Source organism: Pleuronectes platessa, chromosome 21 (genome assembly GCF_947347685.1).
Source record: "Pleuronectes platessa chromosome 21, fPlePla1.1, whole genome shotgun sequence".
Lineage (NCBI taxonomy): Eukaryota > Metazoa > Chordata > Actinopteri > Pleuronectiformes > Pleuronectidae > Pleuronectes > Pleuronectes platessa.
The window spans coordinates 1728932-1749655 of NC_070646.1; the positions used below are offsets into that span (position 1 = coordinate 1728932).

Genomic DNA, 20724 nt, shown 5'->3' on the forward strand with positions numbered 1-20724 from the left:
CGCTCGGCCCAACAACACACTCGAGCACGTGAGTGAGATAGAAAATGCCGGTGAACAGTATTTAAAGCTGAAGGTAACAATAGTGAACATTTTAAAAGTTCACCCTGATCCTCTCCCTCTGGAACACTGAAGCTAACTCTTTGACATGCAGAGCTCCTGATCTGTGAGGCGGGAAAAAACGACACGATACCTGAAACCGTCTGAAAAACACGAGACTCAGAACAGAACAGAGCAGCTGGAGCAGCCGGAGCAGCCGGAACAGCCGGAACAGCCGGAGCAGCCGGAGCAACCGGAGCAGCCGGAGCCGGGGAACCTACAGGGCGATCGGTAGAGGGCTCTGCTTGTTGGCAAATCCAAGACGGACCCCGTGGTTGAAATAAAAAAAAGAAATGAACCCCTGTGCCATTTTGCATCCCCCCCCCCCCCCCCCCCCCCGCCCACAGGAGACCTCACACAGCTGATTCTAAGTGGATCGCCTGAGGAGGAGGTTCCATTTGTCCACGTCTGCTGCTGCTCTTACATAATCTATAAGAGGAGAGCGCAGATGTGTGTGTGTGTGTGTGTGTGTTGTGTGTCTGTGTGTGAGTGTGTGTGTGTGTGTGTGCGCTAGCTGGTTGCCATGGCAATCAGATCTTGCTGTTCTCCAGGTGGGAGTCGATGTGCTTGATGAGGGCATCGTCAGGGTAACCGACTGGGAATATCAGCTGGCAGAGAGGGCAGCTCCGCATGTCGCTCTCCTCGGTCTCCATCCAGAGCTACACACACACACACACACACACACACACAGACACACACACACACACACACACACACAGACACACACACACAAAGGATAAACCTCAGGAGACATTGTATCACTGGATTGTATTAGTCACTCTGTGGGAGGCAATACACAAAATTACATCACAACTTGTTTGAGGGATCACTTCAGACTTACACAACATGGAACACAACGACCGGTCGTGCATCCCGGTGGAAACTCTCACCCGTGTCCTGATTCACGGTTTTTGATCCGGTTAAATTTAGAGGCGCTCGGAGAAATCGTGGTAACGTGCTCGCCCCCGTGCAGCAGGAGAACGGCCCTTATTGATAGGACAGGAGGGGGGGGGCTGGAATCGAACCTAGGCCGCTGCGTACAGCTCATGTGGTAGCGATGCCACATATCGCCCTCATTTCATAACCTCTGTGGTTTATGAAATGCACAAAAAGCAGCAAATAATAATGTGGTGTAACGATGACTCGGCTGTTTATCGGCTTCAAGCTACAGAGACGCCTCAGCCGGGCAACTGACTGGTTTTCAACTCACCACCAACGAGACCATTTCCTGCCCATCACTAAGATGGCATCGTTTATGACCGTGAATATATATGATTCATATTATCAAGGAGAAGTGGCTGAAAAGAATAACAGATAGTATAATAAAACAGGTTTAAAAGGAGGATTCGTGTCAGTGGAGTTTAGTGTGTGTGAGCTCGCCGTCTCTGGAGTGACTCAACGCAGCCGTTAGAATTCCTCCGACGTCACGAAGCATCGAACGTGAACATATGTTGTTATTAAGAATTCTCAGATATGACTCATACTATCATTTGTCTTTGTGAGGATTGTCGTGTTCAGACCGGAGATGGAGGAACGCAGGTGGCCCGGCTCCCGTCCAGTCATACGCCCACAAACACATCTGAATCGGCTGTTTTTACATGGAAGTATTTTTAAATGAACAGAAATATTAAAATCATAACTTGTAGTTAAAGGAGCAGTTTTTTTGTCTACATGCAGTTTGCTCCTGTGCTCAAAAGGCAGAATAATACCAAACCTGGCAACCTCACCGTGACCACGCTGTTGTGAAATAAAGGCTTTTAGAGTTTTTACCAGGAACTAGATTAACTGCTTCCCTTTTATGCTTAGAAAGATTAAACTCACTTCTTCACTCCTGTTCGAATGCACAGTCATAACATCCGTATCAAACTTCTCATCTCGCCCTCGGATATCAAGCAAATACGTGTATTTCACAAAATGCTGAATGATTCTTGTAAAGGAACTTGGAACTAGGAGGAGTCACGGTGAAGACAGATGTTTGCAGATGATAGTGACAAGCAGTTTGAGAAAGAAGAGGAAACGTTTCTCTCTGCACAGCAAGTTGTGAAACAAGTGGCACCAGACACGTGAGAGGTTTCACCGCTTCACCTTCACATCTTCACCTTCACATCTTCACCTTCACTTCACTGTTTGTAACAATGTGTTAGAACCTTGTGCGTTAACTCACATTGATGGAAGGCCAGGACTGAGCGTGCTCTGCCGACATGTAGCCCGACTGAGGGTGGCAGCTGAGGGTGTTCGGCCTCTGAGGGATGGGGAAGGCCGAGCAGGACGCCGGGCCCCTCATGGCGCCGCTGGGCGACCCGGCAGAGAGCACCCCCAGTGTCCGTGGTGGGCTGATGGGATGTGGGCAGGTCCACTCCTCCTCGTCCTCAGAGGACTGCGTGGGCTGGGGGGCCGGCGTGGAAGGAGGAGGGGGCTCAAAATGAAGGTGGCCCACCTCAGACAGAGGGAATGGCATCTCTCTGGAGTGGCGCATGGAGCTCTCCCCGTGGCCCCCGTCCCCCCCGCCACCCCCCTGATGGGGGGACGGGGAGCCCCGGTGCTGCAGTCCTCTCAGAGGAGAGCCCACATGCTGAGGCTTTTGTTTTGGGTAATCGCGGTAAGGCCGGGGCTTGGGCAGGGTGGAGACCGGGTCCAGGGTGAAGCGGGGCGGGCACTGGTAGGCCGAGGGGTCGGTGACCTCGGAGTAACTCCTCCGGCCCTGGAAGCTGGCTCTCAGGTGATGGCTGGGGGGCCGGCAGGAGTAGGAGGCCGGCCCGTTGTTGACGTCCAGCAGGGGGGAGCGGCGGTGCATGTCCGGTGAGAGGCGCTGCAGCACGGGGGAGCGCCTCTGCTGGATCGGGGAGGGCTGCGGGGGGGGCGGGACCGGAGAATGGCGCTGGGAGATGGGCGAGTGGCGCTGGGATACTGGCGAGTGGCGCTGGTGGTGGATGGGAGAGTGGCGCTGAACTGGGGCAACACAGAGAAGAAAGTAAAAACATGTGAGAAATAAATAGTTTGGCAAATTCTCAAGGACTTTTATGAACTTTTGGTCTGAGTCTCTTCATCAGGACATATTTTCAAACGTTTCCACGATTAACAACCCCAGCTTTAAACTCGTTAGTTCTCGTTAAGGGAATTCTTCAAGATAACTGGGGAAACATTTGCTTGCGTGTGAACGTCCCTGAAACCGAAATTGTTTTTCCATGTAGAACAATAAAAAAAAACATGTGAAACAGTTTCATAAATCTGCCTGTTGACATTTCCAGGAAGAGCCGGAGAGAACGTCCCCGCTCTGTCACGTTGGGTTCTAACCCGATGTTCTCATGATGGATCTCCACTGCTCCCTCTGCTGCGTCACTCGTTACAAACAGACCCCCCCCCCCCACCCCCCCACACAGATGTTAGACAAACCCCAACATGCACTCTACGTTCCTCCTGAATGCAAAGATTCAGATCTGCACGAGCACAATCGTAGCAGTTTCCCATAATCACGAGATGCGGTGATGAGTCAGTCGCCGCCTCAGCTTCGCATGTGGAAGAGGAAACATCGTAGATGGCCGGTGGGTAGAGGTGTCAAGAGGGAGGGGGTGTGTGTGAACTCTCCTGCGCCTCCGCACGACCAGGAAACTCACACAGGACCATTCACTTAAACTCTGATTATTCAACGATTCACAGGGAGGATTTGTTTTGGTTGTTAAATATCAGCGGGAGACGATCACATCACCGACACGATCCTGGAGCCGCCGGAGCCCGAGCGCCATTAAAGTCACAATTTTTGTAGATTAATGTGAAACAACACAACCTCGGAGGGAAGTCGAGTGGAGTTCTGGGATCTGTGTGTGTTTGCCGAGTAGAAATATGCAATTATTCAGTTTTTAAAAATGCAGTTTCCCTGTGGTGCCCCTTTTGCTTTGTGGTGGGCAGTAGCTGCACGGTTGTGCGACATAAGCTTGTGTGTGTGCAGGAAGAGAAAAGGTGTTGCTACTGTTCAGTTTGTGAGTTCTACTCTCCAACGCGTGTGTGTCGGCTGCTTCTACTTTCAGCCTGAAGTGAGAAAACTATAACAAATCACGACCGTTACTCCTTCTTGTGTCACGATGCAGTAATGTAATAATTTGATTTATACTACGTTTGATTTTACAAAGCGTAAACAAAAGATGAGTATTTAAGTTCAAATTTGACTCACTTAACTTCCCTAACTTACCTAAAGGGCTTTATTTAGGCCTTTAGGGAAGAAAAGGCAGGAAAGAACACAGTATTTACACAATATATTAATACATACATACATATATACATAGCAGTTAAATAAATAGATTTAAATATTAAAAAAAAGTTTAAAAGCATTTATTTTCTTTGATAAATAATATAGTTATAGATAGTAAAATATTATTAAATATTTTAAAGTTTACGTAAAAATACTATTTAATTAATTCAAGTTGTTTTTCTTTTTCTTTATAGTTCTTTACAATAAAGTTTATGGTTAAACTGTAAAATATAAAAACTCAGTTACATTTTTTTATTTTGGTATCGGCCTCCAACTTATTGTAGTTTCATTTCATATTAATACATCTTAATTTAAAGTGACTGTAACTAGTTAATTTGTTAAAATAAACTTTAGCTTATTGGTAATTTTTACTCTGAATATTTTTATATATTATATAATATCTTTTGATTCAAGGGACGACCTTCTTCTTGCTTTGAGAACTTAAACTTTTCATACCTTCTCTGCATTACAGGTACAAGTACATATATCTTCTTTATATACTTCATACTACTTTATATCCTTCTTCATATATAAATACTTTTAAGTGATGCAGTACTCTGACTTGTATTCCCCCCCCACAGATGCTCACCTGGACTGGCCTGCTCCTGTGAAGCTTTCCTCAGGATCTCCGTCTGCTTGCAGCTCAGAGCCTGGAGGCGTCCCAGCTCCTCCGTCAGCTCCGTGTAGGCCAGAGCCAGATTCACCCTGGAGGAGGACAGACGCAATTATCATAATCACCGTCATTATGGAGAGTGCGTATTAATATATTACAACTGATTATGCAAACAGCGTAACCCCTGCTGAATCATTGAAACCTCTATCATGTTCTATAGTGAGTTGATCGAAGGGTTTTTTAATATATTTCTTTCTAAGCGGCGTCAGATGATCTCCACTGATCCTCATCTCCACTCTGAATGGAGAACACAGCCTCACGAAGCCGACCGGCTAATTAAGAGGCTTTAAAGTCTTATATTTTTAGAGTCGCAAGTCACGGCGCATAATTGAAGTGTGTAAAATCACACCACTCCATGGGAGATGTGTCATGACTCTCTCAGGGGCCGCTCTGCCAGAGCAACTCTATTTCAAGAAGCGTAAACAAGGGCACTTCTGTGTCGTCTCACCATGGCGACGGGCTGGTTTTTAGTTTCCAGCTTGAAACTGATCTGAATCCCACGACATTAATGTGAGTGGAGCACACAACACAGGAAGAGGTGCGCACAGATGCATGATGGGATACGGCGTGGGGGTTCGCCGTATGTGGGTAAAGAGCAGCTGTTGCTCAGATAGAGAGAAGCAACCGTGACCTCATATCTGAAAATGGACGAACTATCTCCAGCATCTAACCACTTTTCTGTAAACTGCTCAGTCTTGACCTGAAATTGACTCACGCCAGCCCCGCCGGCGGTGAACCAGGAGGCTGCTCTGCGACACCAGAGATGTGAAACCCTGATGTTGTTGGAAATCTGTCGAGATGATCAGCGTTTCTGAGTAATTCCAAGTAGAGACACCGATTGTTTAGTTGCACGACAGCAAACAAAAGAATGTACAACAAATGTTATTATAAAAAACTGGCATCTACAGACAGTTAATGATGAAGAGCAAGATTCAGACGTAAAGAGGAAGTCGAGAACCAGACGGTTGCCAGACCCTGATAAAGCTGCTCTGATCGTGTAGAGATCGGTGTAGATACAAAAAAAGAAAAAACATTTCTGCACGAGGAGGAAATTCATGTAAACTTGGACTGAAACACTGAGATGATCAAATAACAAAGAAATGAGTCTCCTGCCCACAGAGCCAATAAAACCGTGTAAAATTTAAAAATATGTTCCCCTGCTCACCCACACACTCATTTAAATTGGTTTTCCTGTGTGTGTGCGTGCGTGTGCATGTGTGTGAGTGTGTGTGCGTGTGCCTGTGTGTGCCTGTGTGTGTGTGTGTGTGTAGACCTGCTGCTCTGGGCCACTGCACATTTTTGCACAAATATATTTTAGTTTCCACATCTCTACTCGCTCCACCTTCTATTTTTACATTAATCATCACATGTGCTGAGAAATCCCCTCAAAAACAAAACTTATTATTCCAACACAACAATAATAAAAAAAACTGTTTTGTCCCCCAAATATCTCAGGGACCCCGTTTATAGGAAACTCACAATTTCAGTTAAACTCTTCATAACAAGTCATAGCTTCCACTGGTTACTGGTCCATTGTGACTGTCCCACCTTGTTTTCCACCCAGTGATGAGTCAGACAGAGTGGGGGTATCGAACCCCTGTCCCCCCCCCCCACACACACACCGAACGTGTAACTGGCAACCTCCCCCTGTTGTGGTTTGAGTCGGTGGAACCGGGTACTGCCATGGAATCGACTCAGGGTCGTCTGAGCAGAGGACGACCTCAGTCCCTGCATGTGGATGAAAACCTCCTGGTTTCAAGTTGAAGGAAACAGTCACGAGGGAAACTTACTGGTATGGTGGGTGGAGAGTGCCGCGTGATATTGTCATCACCGAAGGGCCCGTAAAAATAATCCATCCGCTTCCCCCCCTCGCCGCTCCTCACCTCGTCTGTCTCTCTTTCTCTCTGAGCTCAATCTCTTGAAGGTTTTAGGTTCACGCTCCTTTTCCTTTTCACACCGTCGCACTTTTCAAATCTTACTGCGTCGTGTTTTTCAGAGCCGGGGACGACGCCCGCTCTCGAACCCGAGTCGTGAACCTGACGTGTGAACGCCTGCAGGCCAGGACCGACTCTAAACACGGGTTATCAATCTGTGACAACCTTTTGTCTCTGTGTTTCTATCAAACTCTCAACGTGCACGTGTCCTGTAGTTTGTGTCCTTCTTTTCTCACGTGCACATACTGTACAATCTATATTACAGAGCGTAGGAGTGTGATGATGCCGATGCAGCACTGATGAAAGACTCTGAGTGAATTGATCAAGATGCAGTGTATATGTGTGTTTGTGTGTGTGTGTGTGTGTGTGTGTGTGTGTGGGAGATGAAGTGTGGGCTGGTATCTGACCTCTGATCTGAGCCGTCCCTGCAGCTGCCTGTGAGATCTCAGCTCCTCTTTGTTGCCGAACACTCTCGTCTATAATAAACATTCTTCTTCAAACCTCGGGAGCTCAGTCACATTAAGGACGTCGGCCTCCAGGGAGACAACACTCCACTGATCTGTGGTCAGCGAGTTGTAATCTCACGAACCGGCCTCAGCTTGGTTTTACTGGGCCTGATATTAAAGAAACTGAATTGTGGGGTTCACGCTGACCTGCAGCCCGACACAGGACGTGTGTTGAACAGCCTTCACATCACAGTGGGGGGGGGGGGGGCTTTTCACACTCTGCACTGCCTCATCCTCTGTCTCACTTTCTGCTCTGTGCATTCAGCACTTTGAACACAGACGTGTCGTCGAGCAGTTTCAAAACATGCAAGAGTATTTTTTGAGAAGAAATGGGAATTCCACTTCTTTTTAAAATAAATCACCAGGTTGTGATTTATTGGAAACGGCCTCTTGCTTTCTGAAAGCTGCAGAGTCGCTCGCCCGGCGGCTGCCAGCGGCTGCAGAGCTGTGGCTGGGTGGGGGGGGGGGGGGGGGGGGAGGAAACTCTAGATTCATCTGAATTGTTTTGTTCTTGCAAAAGTTCTGGGAAGAGCAGAAGAATCAATAACAAAGTCGACCACGACAGAAGCAAATGGAGGAAAAGATGAAATTTCTTGTGGAAATTTGATGATTTCTGAATCTTTGCATTTACAGATATTCACGACTCTATTAGATTTCAGTTACACAAAAAGCTCCACACAACGGAGAAGCCTTACACCCACAAAGTAAAACACAATCTCCTCCAGTTTATAATAACATGCTGCTGATGCTGCAGAAGACAAACGTTTATCAGATTTATCAATCTGTGCAGTTTACTCTAAACGAGCCCAATTACAAGAAAAGCCCAGCCGAGTGTGTCTGTGGGTGTCAGTGATATTGTTGAGTAAAACCAAAAGGTGACCGAGGTCTGGAAAAAACCTCCCCCCCCCCGCCACACACACACTCACTGGCAGCTTACTTTCAGTTTGCTCCCCATTGAAACACTTGTGGGGTTTCATTGTGTGCGTGAGTCATCTGCCCGACTCGCTGTGGTTTCTTCTTCTTCCTCTCTCTCTCTCGTACCTGAGATCCAGCACCGTGCAGCGCCCGAGCCACATTCCACCAGGCTCTGGAAATGAGCTGGGAACACGTTGGACACGTTTGAATTTATTGGCTGAAGCTCATTCAGCAGGTTTCTGGTGCGGTGGGATGAAGACAACTCACAGGGAGACGAGCTGGGCCTCAAAGAGACGTCCAACACACACCCAGACATGAGGAAGTGGACAGGAAGACGTCCTACTCTGTGCCAACACTGCCCCCTGCTGCTCACACGCATCTCCTGCCAGAGGCTCCTGGAGCAAGTGTTGCATAAGCTGCTTTCAGACTCGACTCGATGGACGTCCGAGTGAGAAGCTCTGAAGCTCCTACAGGACTCTCTCCTGCTGGGTTGGGCAGAAACAAACTCTGGGTGAAGCAGAGTTCTCCAGAGTTTCCTGAAGATGCAGAAGCTCTGGTGCTGCAGTTGAAGAACGAGCAGTAGATGCAGTGTTGTGTCAGATCTACCTCACTCCCTGTTATCCTCGACTCCTTTCTAATGAGGCCCCTGGAGGTCTATCTGCATCTGTAGTGGAGCAGCGGCCTCGAGCAGAACATCTTTCATTTAGTTCTTTCTCTTCTCCATCGTTTGCTGTGGATGATGATGCTCTTCTCCCTCCATCCTCCCTCCCTCCCTCCCTCCCTCATATCGGCTGTGGCCACTTACTGCTCGTCTCCCACCTTCTTGATCCACTCCACATCACACTGCTTGCAGGGCGAAGTCCTTTCCTGTCGAAGGAGAGCGAGAAGTTAGATCAGTGTCGTCAGAATAAGCTGGGAGGTGGGGGGGGGGGGGGGGGGGCATCTTTAGATTGTACTCGGGTGTAACATCGTTAGAGGTCCAGGCCGGAGACAGTGTGTTGAACATGTGATATCTCTAGAAATTTTCAGTTCTAATAACGCGTGAACTGATACGATTTTGAGGATCAAAGGTCAAAGGTCAAGCTCGCTGTGACCTCACAGAGCTCAAGTTTTGCCTTATGAATACCATATCTCAAGGATGCTTTTGAGGGAATCCTTTCACAATAAGTATAAATGTTCTATTAGACACAAGGAAGACCTGATTAGACTTTGGTGGTCAAATGTCTCAGTGATCTTATGGTCTGCATCAGACCAGGTCTCCATGGACCTGCTCTGGTCTGTGGAGCCACACAACCGCAGTGCAGTATCTGTGGTTTGCTCCAGATTTGTTTGTTTCCCGACTCACACGATGTCTCCATGTGACACAGAGCGGCAGCAGTTCAGCTGCGTGAATAATTCAAGGCAAAAGTTTTGTGTAGCTGCAGATTAAACCTGAGTTTGGACAGTTTGACGTCGGGGGTGCATTCACACTCTGACAGGGCTGTGTTTGTGTGTTTGTTCCCGTGCGGCTGAAACATCAATATTTTGTTTCTCACACGAGAGAAGCCTCACTCTGACATGAGGAAGCCGTGTGCAATTTATACCGTATGTTAGAATTCATGCCTCGTCACAAACCATCGACATTTTGTAAAATCTTTGTCAGGATTTATTTTATCCTTGAATCGTCTGTTGTCGATTTATCATAACTCAGGGGACGTGTCACAGGAAAGTTTCTGGGTAATGTTCTGGGTACCCCCCCCCCCCCCCCAGCACTGACCCTCTCCCTCTGGCTGTTCTGCAGCTGTCTCATCTCCTCCTTCAGCCGCTCGCACTCGCCCTTCAGCTCGTCTTCCCGCTGACACGCCCCCTGGGCCTCGTGCCGCGCCCCCTCCAGCTCGGCCTCCAGCCGCTGCAGCTTCAGGTCGGACAGGGCGTCCAGGCTGCGGGAGCTCTGCAGGGTCAGGGCGGGGCAGTCCAGCACTGGGCGGGGGGGAGAGAGGGGGAGAGAGAGAGAGAGATGGGGAGAGAGAGAGAGAGGGAGAGGGATGAAAAACATGTGAAGTCAAAGCCGTGTTCTTTACTTTTTACAGCTGTTTCCCGCAGTGCTCCTCCGTCCTCCTCTGTTGAGCAACACGCTCGATAGATGAGTGTGAGAGAACGTGAAGCGCTGACTTCTTCCAAGGGCGGCTTCTTTCAGCTTGTACCTGGGTGATGATCTGCGTGGGCGGGCGAGTGATTCAGCTCCGCTCACACAGACTCAGTCCTTGAGCCAGAAGACAAAGTAACCGAGCAGCAGTATCATGGTTTCTCTCCCTGCTCCTCCTGCCTCCTCACCAGCTCACCCAGTCACAAGCTGTGCACAGGCTGCAGGAGAAGACATGTCCTCCTGTGGAGGGACGCCGTCTCCGAGACACACGTCTTCTCATCAGCCTCCCACTTCACCAGAGGAGCAAAGTTTAGCTTCTGGAAACCAGGGAACCTGCTGAGCAGATGTCACTGATCGGCTTCATCAGGCAAAATCCCCAGTGATAGTTTCAGGATTTCATTCTCATGCTTTTTTTTTTTTTTTTGTAAAATCACGACTACAGAGGACGTTTGAAGCAACTTCATCCATTTCTGACACTGGAATTAATTTGCATGCTAATAAGTCAAATTGTCTGGCAGGTCTTTCCCTCAGTCGTCACGAGGAAGATGAGTCTCTGCAGATGGAAGCAACAGGATGAAGAACACAGTTCAGTCAAATCCTTCAATGATCACAGGTCTCTTCTTCTTCTTCTTCTTCTTCTTCTTCTTCTTCTTCTTCTTCTTCTTCTTCTTCTTCTTCTTCTTCTTCTTCTTCTTCTTCTTCTTCTTCTTCTTCTTCTTCTTCTTCTCATATTATATTATACTGCATTACATTGCATATTATAATCTGACACTGTTCACTGTTTTGCATCTTGCATTTCACTTTTCACTTCACTTTTTATATCTTTTATCTATTATGTATTTTTATTTAGATATGTTTATGTCTAAATAAATGTTGCTTTGTATAAATATTAGAAAAAGTGAGTAAATAAGAAGTAAATAGTGAGCAAATATATATTGTTTCTTTTTATTGCTTTTCTTATGTACGTTGTATTTATTGTGTTTTGTGTTTTATGTTTTTATGTTTCTATGTTCATTGTATGCACCAATAACCAGAGCAAATTCCTTGTAGGTGTAAACCTACTTGGCAATAAATACTTTCTGATTCTGATTCTGATTCTTCACCTTCTTCTGCTTCCTCTGTTTCTTCTGTTTCTTCTTCTTCTTCTTCTTCTTCTTCTTCTTCTTCTTCTTCTCCTTCTTCTTCTTGGACTGTGACCGACGAGTTGGAAGGAACTGTGCAGCAGGCCGAGGACTCTTTCAAAATAAAACTGCTGATTTGCTGCATTACAGACACTTAAAATAGTTTAAAGCAGTTCAACTTTTTACTGACTCTTGTTCTTTGGCTCCAAAAGAAAACATTACATTTAGTTCTCCCCTCACTGGAGATGTTCTTCTAACATCCAGTGCACCAGTGTTTGTATGGGGCCGGTTCTTCACCTGCTGATATGTGTGTGTGTTGGTGTGTGTGTGTGTGTGTGTCATTACTCACAGTGTGCGTCTGGGCCGGCGTGCAGCTGCAGGTACTGCATGTCTTTGCTGTGCAGCTGCATGTTGATCTTCTGCAGCGAGTTCTCTCTCTGCCTCAGAACCGACTCCAGGTTGAGGATTCGCTCCACGTGCTTCTCCACCAGGCTCGTCTGCAATCACACGCCAGAAACAGAAATGTTTTTTATCCTGTACTGTGTTTATAGACATATTGTGCAGAGGAGTGAGTGGGGGCACTGCGGAGAGGTTAAAGGTCAACGAGGCCCAATAGGTGGAGGGCGAGGTATTATCTGCCACAGCTCTGGGGTCAGTTGTTGGCAGCTCGTCTCTAAATCACTGAGACCACGTTAAAGTGCTGAGGCTGCTCCGCGGACTTCAGTCTCTCATGAGATGGTTTGTTATCACAGAGCAGCCAGACAATCTGTTCACTTGGAAGCTGCTACCTGGTCTGTAATGGCTTTGATTTATCAAAGGAGAATGTTATTTTAGTAACATGTCATGGGGGGGGAAGAAGTAACTCAATGTTTAGTGAAATTAAATCTATTTAAGAAGTGATTTTTGAGTTAAGTTTTGCAGTTTGCTCTCACGGGTCAAATAAAAGGACTCGACAGCGACTCTCGTCCCTGACGGACGTTTCACTCTGAGTGAAACAAAATGAAAAACGTTTCCTCCGAAGACTGAAGTGCACGACCGAGTTCTGAGAAGTTTCTCCTGATTTCACGATCAGGCTGTAAAACTAACATCCAGAGAAACGAGACAAATATCACTTTAAACCCAGTTTATATTCAAATAGAAACACCTCGTTAGCATTCATGTTACATGGTTCAATTACACTGACTGGATTATTACATATGAAGGGATTTTACATTTTATGTATTTAAGTGGAGCTCAGGGTCTGAACCCATCGTGACGTCACCCTCTGGTTTGTGAGCTGCTGGTTCCAAGCCTCCAGTTTGATATGAAGTCCAGCTCCATCTTGAAAACCATCTCTTTATGTAGAGCGTTTTCTTTTGTATGCACATTAACTTTTAGTATGAATCTTACAAACAGTTTTAGGCTCATTTATATAAAGTCTGAAGCAAATGGTTAGAATCCCCTCCAGTGCTGTCCAGATACTTTTGGCCCAACCTGCTAATTTGACTCTAAATATTCAATGTGTTCATGAACTATTCATGATTTTAAACCCTGTTTTATATTCCTTCCTCATCTCCTGTAGGAAGGAACTCATGCAGATAATAACGGCCGCTCGGCGCAGTGAACTGAACGAACGCCTCAGACCATCTTGTCCAGGTCCCTCTGGAGGTTGCTCTTCTCCATGTGGATCTTCTCGTAGGCCTGGATCACGTCCTCCAGCTGCTCCTCCCTCTCCTTCCTCTTCTGGAGCTGAAGACGAGACACAGAGAAGAAGAGAGTGAGGACGATCAAAGGAGAGAACATGTCGTGTCACGAAGCAAATGTAGAAACTCCCGACACCTCAGCACGGAGAGCCACGCCTCCCTCATCTCGACAGATGATGATGTTCAACTCTATTTGAATAAACGTCTTTCTTGATGTCCTGCTGAGATCCCCCCCCCCCCCACACACACTGTGGTGTAATAAGGGGGGTGAATATCACTGGAAGTCATAATCACAGAGTACCTGACACATCAGGGCAGTGACACACACCAGGAGATGACACAGGTCGGCTGTACAGACGCCATAGATAGAATTTGTCTGTTGTGCGTTTTGTGATGATAAATGTCTCTGAATTAAGGGAAATGTGTCACGATTCTTTGGTCACATAACCAATAGGAAGTGTGTGTGTGTGTGTGTGTGTGTGTGTGTGTGTGTGTGTGTGTGTCCCAGGAGAGTACGCTCACTGAGCCGTGGCACCTTTCCTCAATCTGTGACCTTGTGTGTCCCACGCTAATCGTTTCTGCTGCTCCCACAATGCATCTCTTTCCTCCTCCTCGCTCTCAAGCTTTCTCTACCGCTGCCGCTACACCAGCTCCTTCCTGCGTTTCTTATTTCTACTTCCTCTCTCTCTTGTTGTGAGAATAGTGGAGTTACAACTGAGGGCGATTAGTCGTCCGGGGACATAATGGGCGCCTCATCCTCCTCGCTCTGTGTGTACTGTAGTATAACTCTGTAACGTCTTGTTTTTATCTTTAAATCCTGCTTGTATATGTGTTGAATCAAATGATGCATCTTTATTTATGTTGTTCCTTTCATGAGGTTCACACATTCAGCAGAATCCTGGACAGGTTTAGTCCCAATTACACCGCGTCTCAAAAAGAGACTTGGACGTTTTCCTCACAAACATCCCGTCTCTGTGTTTTCTGCTTGCACGGCAGCTTCAGTGCTTCATTAGCTGCGGGTGTCTTTCGGCACATGTTCGCCGTGGCCTCAATTCCCTTTTAATTCAATTAATTCTCCAGGAGGGAGGGGATGCTCTGACGTCTCCTCCCTCTCCTCCCTCTCTGTCTCCTCCCGTTGTCCTCAGCCGTCCTCTTACCTCGTGGGTCAGGACGTTGACTCTCTGCTGCAGGCTGCCGTTCTCCGAGTGCAGCAGAGCCGTCTCCTTGCTCTCGAAGGAGCAGTACGAGTTGGTGTCCTCCCCGAACTCGTTGATCATCGGGAACTGGAGACACAACAGCAGAGGTTGAGAAAACACGTGGATTCATAATCGTTTTGCTAATTCTCCCTGTTTTCCTCAGCTTCTCCTCGACCCAGATCTCACTCAGACAATCAGGTTGTTTGAAATAGTAATTTTCTCTCTTGAGCAACATTTTACTTTCTCTGTCACAGAATTTACACAGTGAGTTGTTTTAATCACACGTTTTGATTTCATCCCACACAGTGAAATCTGGGGAAGGACCGTGACTCATGGTCGGGTTCATCAAACCACCAGCTCCTTTTGTTTGCTCTTGTTCATTTTAACGTTTTAATACAGAATCCACAGAGTCTCAGACGGTTCATGTCAGATTCTCAACAAAGATTATTCTTATGGCATCAGGATTGCCATCTTATCGTATTGATCGTGGACTGAGACTATATTAAACATCAACCTTTCAAATATATAGGAATAATTGCACCATGTGCCACTGGGATTCTGCTGCTTTAACCTGCGTTAAGGGGCCGCACCACATTTACTCTTGTTTTAATTATGAGGGAACATGTCTGGTCACAGCACTAAACTGAATCCTGTGAAAGCGACGGCCGGCGCTTCAACCTAAAGAGCCACATTTACATTTAGAGTGCCGAACACGGGCGTGGAGAGCTTTCCACTTTCTGTCGGAAGCCGGCGCAGCTGATGCAACGTCTGTGTGAAGAGGCAAACAACCCTTTTCCATTTAGCAGAACATCTCTGTGGACTTTGAACAGTGAACGTTCTCGACATGGGCGAACGCAGGCCCCGGGGGGGGGGGGGAGACCTCTCACACCGCCGAGCTTCACAGGACGACCTCACATCAAGCACTTCCATCCTCAGCTTCTATTTAGAGTTTGTCTGCAGGAAAAGCAAAAGGAATATTGTTCCTCTCACACACGAACATGTCAGGAGTCCATATTGTGATGTGTGCGTTTTGTCCACATTGATTATCGGGATCTGAAAACAGGCGCATGCTGTGTTGACAGAGGCCCAGGTGTGACAACTCCTACTCCAAACAGCCGGTTCTCCCAAAAATCAACACCTGTCTCAGCGGGCCCTGAACGCACCGGGCCCTGAACGCACCGTGCCAGCCCCCGGCCGCCGGCAGCAGCTGTTCACAGAGCGACGCAAGACCTCAGCTCGACATGCAGTCAAATCACATTTCCATCAGTTTCCAGGTTTCTCTCTTTACCCGGAAAATCAAAATATATTGAAAAACATCAGAGTTGTGTATTAGATTTTTATGTCAGTCCCTGAGAATCAAAGCTGTGAGGAGCTCCAGTTCAAACAGAGATTCAGCTGCAGCAGCTCACATCGCTCTGGAATCCTCTTCCTCAGCTGTCGCTCTACGTTCATGGGCACCTCAAGTTAAAAGCAGGAGGACGGGTTCATTACAGCGCCAGAGCCGTATAATTCCTAGAATAAGTAGAGCACCACCGACTAATGATGATAAGGAGAAAGTCCGGGAGGAGATCTTTCTTTAATTTAATCCTCCTTTGTACTTGATTTCAACACTTTCCCTCGTTTCTCTTTCTCTTCTTTTTCGCTCTGTCCTCCCACGCTGCTTCCTTTGTGCCCCCCCCCCCCCCCCCCCCCGCCCCTGTATATCCGTCTGTGGGTCCAGCTTCTGCTACGTGGTGGGTTTCTGCTTCACCTGCTCCCTCAACCAACTGGGAACTGGTGTGATTTCTACCACCAGGCCCACAGGCCCGGCTGTGCAGGAATGTTCCAGGTGTCATCGACTCTCACGCCAAGAAGCTCCGAGGATATTCTGATGTTTCATGTTCAACGAGTCGGCGCCAGCATCGCAATTCCTTATAGATATTACATTAATGTTTACTTTTCAGTTTCAGAGATTTTAAACCAAAGATAATACATAAAAGCTGTATTTTGAAGTAGCAAATCGTTTGAAACAATTGATTAATGAATAAAATAATCAGTAGATTAATTTATACTGAGAATAATCGTCGTCTTAATATTTAAACCTCATGCGTTTCCCTGTGGTCATGTATTTATATTTAAACATGAATTGAATCTTCAGCAGCGTTTCTTCTGGACTCAACTTTATTCCCCCGCTGCTCGAGGATCAAAGCTCACCAACGCTTTTCTCCTGCCTTTGATCTCTGTGTACAAACGCTGCATCAATGAAAACACAAAGTGCCGAGGCTGAGTGGCTCGTGCTCGTCCTCTGATTCTCTTCAGATCAAAACAAAATGGCCTCTTGGTCGATGGAAGCAGAATCTTCTGTGTTTTAACAACATGGACACAAACACTGTGATATTTGAGTTTAAGACCTCGTGGACACATTCTGTGAACAGATATTTTCCCCTCCATTAAAAAAGAAATAAGAAAATCTCCGTCAACACTACATTTGTTTTGCTATATATCTTCGTCAAGAACACAGAAAATACGACAAACGCTCAAACAAGTACTTGACCAGTAGATGGCGACAAAGTTTATATCAACAATCCATCAAAGGCAAGAGAAAGGCAATCTGCTCCAGGATTGAATGTCGGTAGTGATGTGCAGTAACTCTAAATGAAAACGGCTGTAAGAGAAACCGGTATCTAGCCGCCATTGTTGTTGTGTCTGGTGAAACCTCGAAAAAGAATGTAAAGAGTCTCAGAGACAGAGTGAGGAGCCCTGACCTTGATCTCGTAGATCTTGAGCTTCCTCTTGATGCTGGTGTTCTCCCGCTCCAGGCAGGTCAGCCTGGTCTTGATGTCCTGATAGGCCGTGATGAGGGCGAAGTGGGAGGCCGAGTACACGTCCTCGGGGTGCAGGGGCGAGGAGCGCCACACCACGCTGCCGCAGCCATCCTCCTTCAGGCCGCTGGCGTCGCCGCCCCCCCCCCAGCAGCTCCAGCTCCCCGCCGCCAAATAGAGACTGCATCACTCCGGGCCTCAACCTGAGGACACAGACACAGACACAGATTTGCTTATTTATTATTAATCGGCAGATTGTTTCCATTCAATTACATGTACCCGCCGAAAATAACCGCAACAGACAGAGTCTTGCTGCAGCCGCACCCCCCCCCCCCCCCCCCCACCGGCAGCAGAGAACAAAGCCGGTTTGGACACAGAGCAGTCGGAGTGTTGGAACACACAACGTGAAATATTCAGAGGCAAAGTGGGAGCAGAGACTGGGAGCAGGACGCTGTTACTCTCTGTGAAGATCCAACATGACCCAGCAGCTCCTCACGGCTCAGACACAATCCTCCACTTAGTCACACTTCACTTCTCTCACTCACCTCTGGAAAATACACAATAACGTACACGACCCCTCAGTTTACAGGCGTCACTACATTCTCACATTTATAGAAATGTGTTTGCCTTTTTACTTTGTTTTATTTAAATTAATGTTTGGCGCTTATGACACTGCTGAGCTGAGGAGGCTTTGTAGGAAAAACTGGGTTAGATTTGAGATCAATCACACACAGACACACACACGCACAATAAGTTTGGTGTCAGTTGTTAGCTCATGACACAGCAAGTTATCAGACGAGAGGAACAATCCCATTTAACGTCTGCATCAGACTTTACTTTCACGACTCTTTCAGACGGGCTGTTAACTTTTATCGTTGGAAATTTAATCAAACAACAGAGACACACAAAGTAGCAACAAATGCACAGAAAAAGGGACTACAGATTTGACGCAAAACGCACAACAAAGACACAAAATTACCACAAATCAGTTATAACAATAGCAAACAGTTAAAAATACATGAAAAATGACCACAAAGAGACGACAAAAGACACAAACCTGCTGCAAACAGACAAGAGAGAACAGGTCGAGATAAATAATATTTATTTTTTATTTTTGAATACTTAGGAAGGAAAATCTCAACTGTGCAGAATCCAAGTTTACATCAAAGACGTAAGATAGTGGCGCCCGGATGCAGGATATGATTTTGTCTTTGTTCAACGAGAGGAAGTTGAGACGTGTCTTTCCTTTGATTGATTCTGATTCACCTTTATTTTGAATGGGACATATAAAGCTTTAATTTCTCTCTGGGCAGATTCCTCCACAGCCCACGTGTGAAGCATCTGACTCGTGTGTGTCTGAGTTTCCTCTCTGAGCTCATGAGTAACGTGATTCATTAACCGGACTGAAATTTACATCTGATCCGGGTTCACGGCCGTGTTTCATTTTACAATACTTGAGGGTTGACAGCCCACGCTCCTCGACCAGGGTGATGAATGGACCGGGTGCAGCTGACCGGCCTGCGGAACAGCCAGCCGGCCTCGGCCTCCCTCCCCTGCCCCCCCCCCCCCCGGACGCTCCAGGCAGCGCTGTCAGACGTGATAAATGGCACCTGAGATGTCACGGCCCTCTTTTTTACGCCGAGACGTTGGCACAAAAAGTCCGGCTCGCCAAGGAGAGTTTGATTTACGGGTGCGGAGAGAGTTACACAACAGCCGGAGTTGATGTGATGAATGCGGGAATAGAAGCCGTCCTGACTCCCAGCGTCGCCTTGTGAGTCAGCGATTGCCTACTGAGCTATTTTCATCTGCTCCCTTCCTCCACGCTGCTATTTTCCTTGTGTTTCAAGAGAGAGAGGGGGAATAAAGCCCGAGCCGATCTACGGTAGCTGTTCTATTCCTCGCTGGCTCCAAGAGGATTGATCCAAGAGCACTCCCACGAGCACGGGCGTGCACGTTACCACACGCACGTGCACGCGCAGCCAAAAACACCACAGAGGAAGTGGAGTCGCACAAGGGAGGTTATTACCTTTCATTAAACAAACCTGCACCAGACACACGTTTAACCACTTGAACCAATCAGCTCCGGAGGTAATGATCTCTTATTCCTCAGACGACCGCCACTGGATGCTAATGTTGTTCTACGTCTGCTGAATATTTAAGAAGGCAACACTTTAACGACTTTATAATGAGATAATATGTCAGAGTCTGTGTGTGTGTGTGTGTCTGTGTGTGTGTGTGTGTGTGTGTGTGTGTGTGTGTATGTGTGCGTGTGTGTGTGTGCAGCTTGTGCCACTGACGCAAGAAACCAAAAGAAAATCTGAGACAGCCTTTTATCCCACAGGCCGTGAGACTTTGGGATTGTTTCATTCTGGTTCTGCTGCTGAACCATTTGCTTCTTTCACCTCCACCTCCAGGAATGTTTTTGTTTAGTTTGTGTGTTTGTTGTTTTGCAGGATTACACAAAAAACTACTCGACAGATTAACACAAGACCCAGTGAAAGGATCAGGAGAGAACCAGTTCAAATGTTGGTGGAGATCAAGAAGTTACGTTTTACTTTCTCTGCAGGGTTCAGTCAATCTATGTGAGGGGGGGGGGGGGGGGTTGCACGTACATGCAAACGAATGAAAGAGTGAAAGACAAGTTCTGGTGTGAGAGAGAGAGAGAGAGAGAGAACTGCACTGATGCAGGTATGAGCAAAACTGCATCTGAAACAAAGAGGACTAAGTGACTGTGTGGATGGTAAAAACTTTATGGACGCTGTAAGTAGAACAGAACACAACTACACAATTCACAATTATGAGAGGTGTTTGGGGGGGGGGGTAATACAATGCCACAGTCGAGATAATTAATAGAAAACTCTGCTTCAACATGGTGAGATGTGCTGTTGAAATAACGCAGAGTAAAGTTTTACATCACCCAAAAGTTTTTGTTGGTGTTTAAAATATTTAACGCAAACGTGAAAGCCAAACTATTTACACGTGTACAACATATTTTATATAGCAGTAAAAACTTTAACACACACATTAAAGGTGACGTACAACTACAAATTGAATGTTGAGGTATTTCTACAATATTTCATTTCTCTGCATTATTATTTAATCAAATCTCTCGTTGCCCTCTCGACATTTCAGCTGCTCGATACCTTTATTTCCCTCTGGATCATTACAGTAGATATTTTTCCATCTTATATAAGCAGTGGCCATGTTTTATTTCCCGTGTATGAAGTTTTTATATTTGTCACATCTGAGGCCACAGCTGAACCGCTTGTATTATCTGTTATTATCTATTATCAACAGGACTTGTTAGATCAGGACTAAGGCTGCGGTCGGGATGATGACTTAAAAACCCTGCGTTCAGTTAAGGCTTGTGTGTGTCTGTGTGTGTGTGTGTGTGTGTATGTGTGTGTGTGTGTATGTGTGTGTCTACTG

At 46.7% G+C, this 20724-nt stretch overlaps 1 protein-coding gene across 1 annotated transcript; it reads right to left on the bottom strand.

The window, feature by feature from the left end:
* Positions 1 to 494: 494 nt before the first annotated feature.
* tbkbp1 (TBK1 binding protein 1) lies at positions 495 to 17482 on the bottom strand. The gene is given in 10 exon segments (XM_053414524.1): positions 495 to 755; positions 2261 to 3045; positions 4932 to 5047; positions 9176 to 9237; positions 10127 to 10329; positions 11966 to 12113; positions 13240 to 13344; positions 14456 to 14581; positions 17239 to 17442; positions 17444 to 17482. Coding segments are annotated over 10 exon segments (1917 nt in total). The 3' UTR covers positions 495 to 626.
* Positions 17483 to 20724: the final 3242 nt, after the last annotated feature.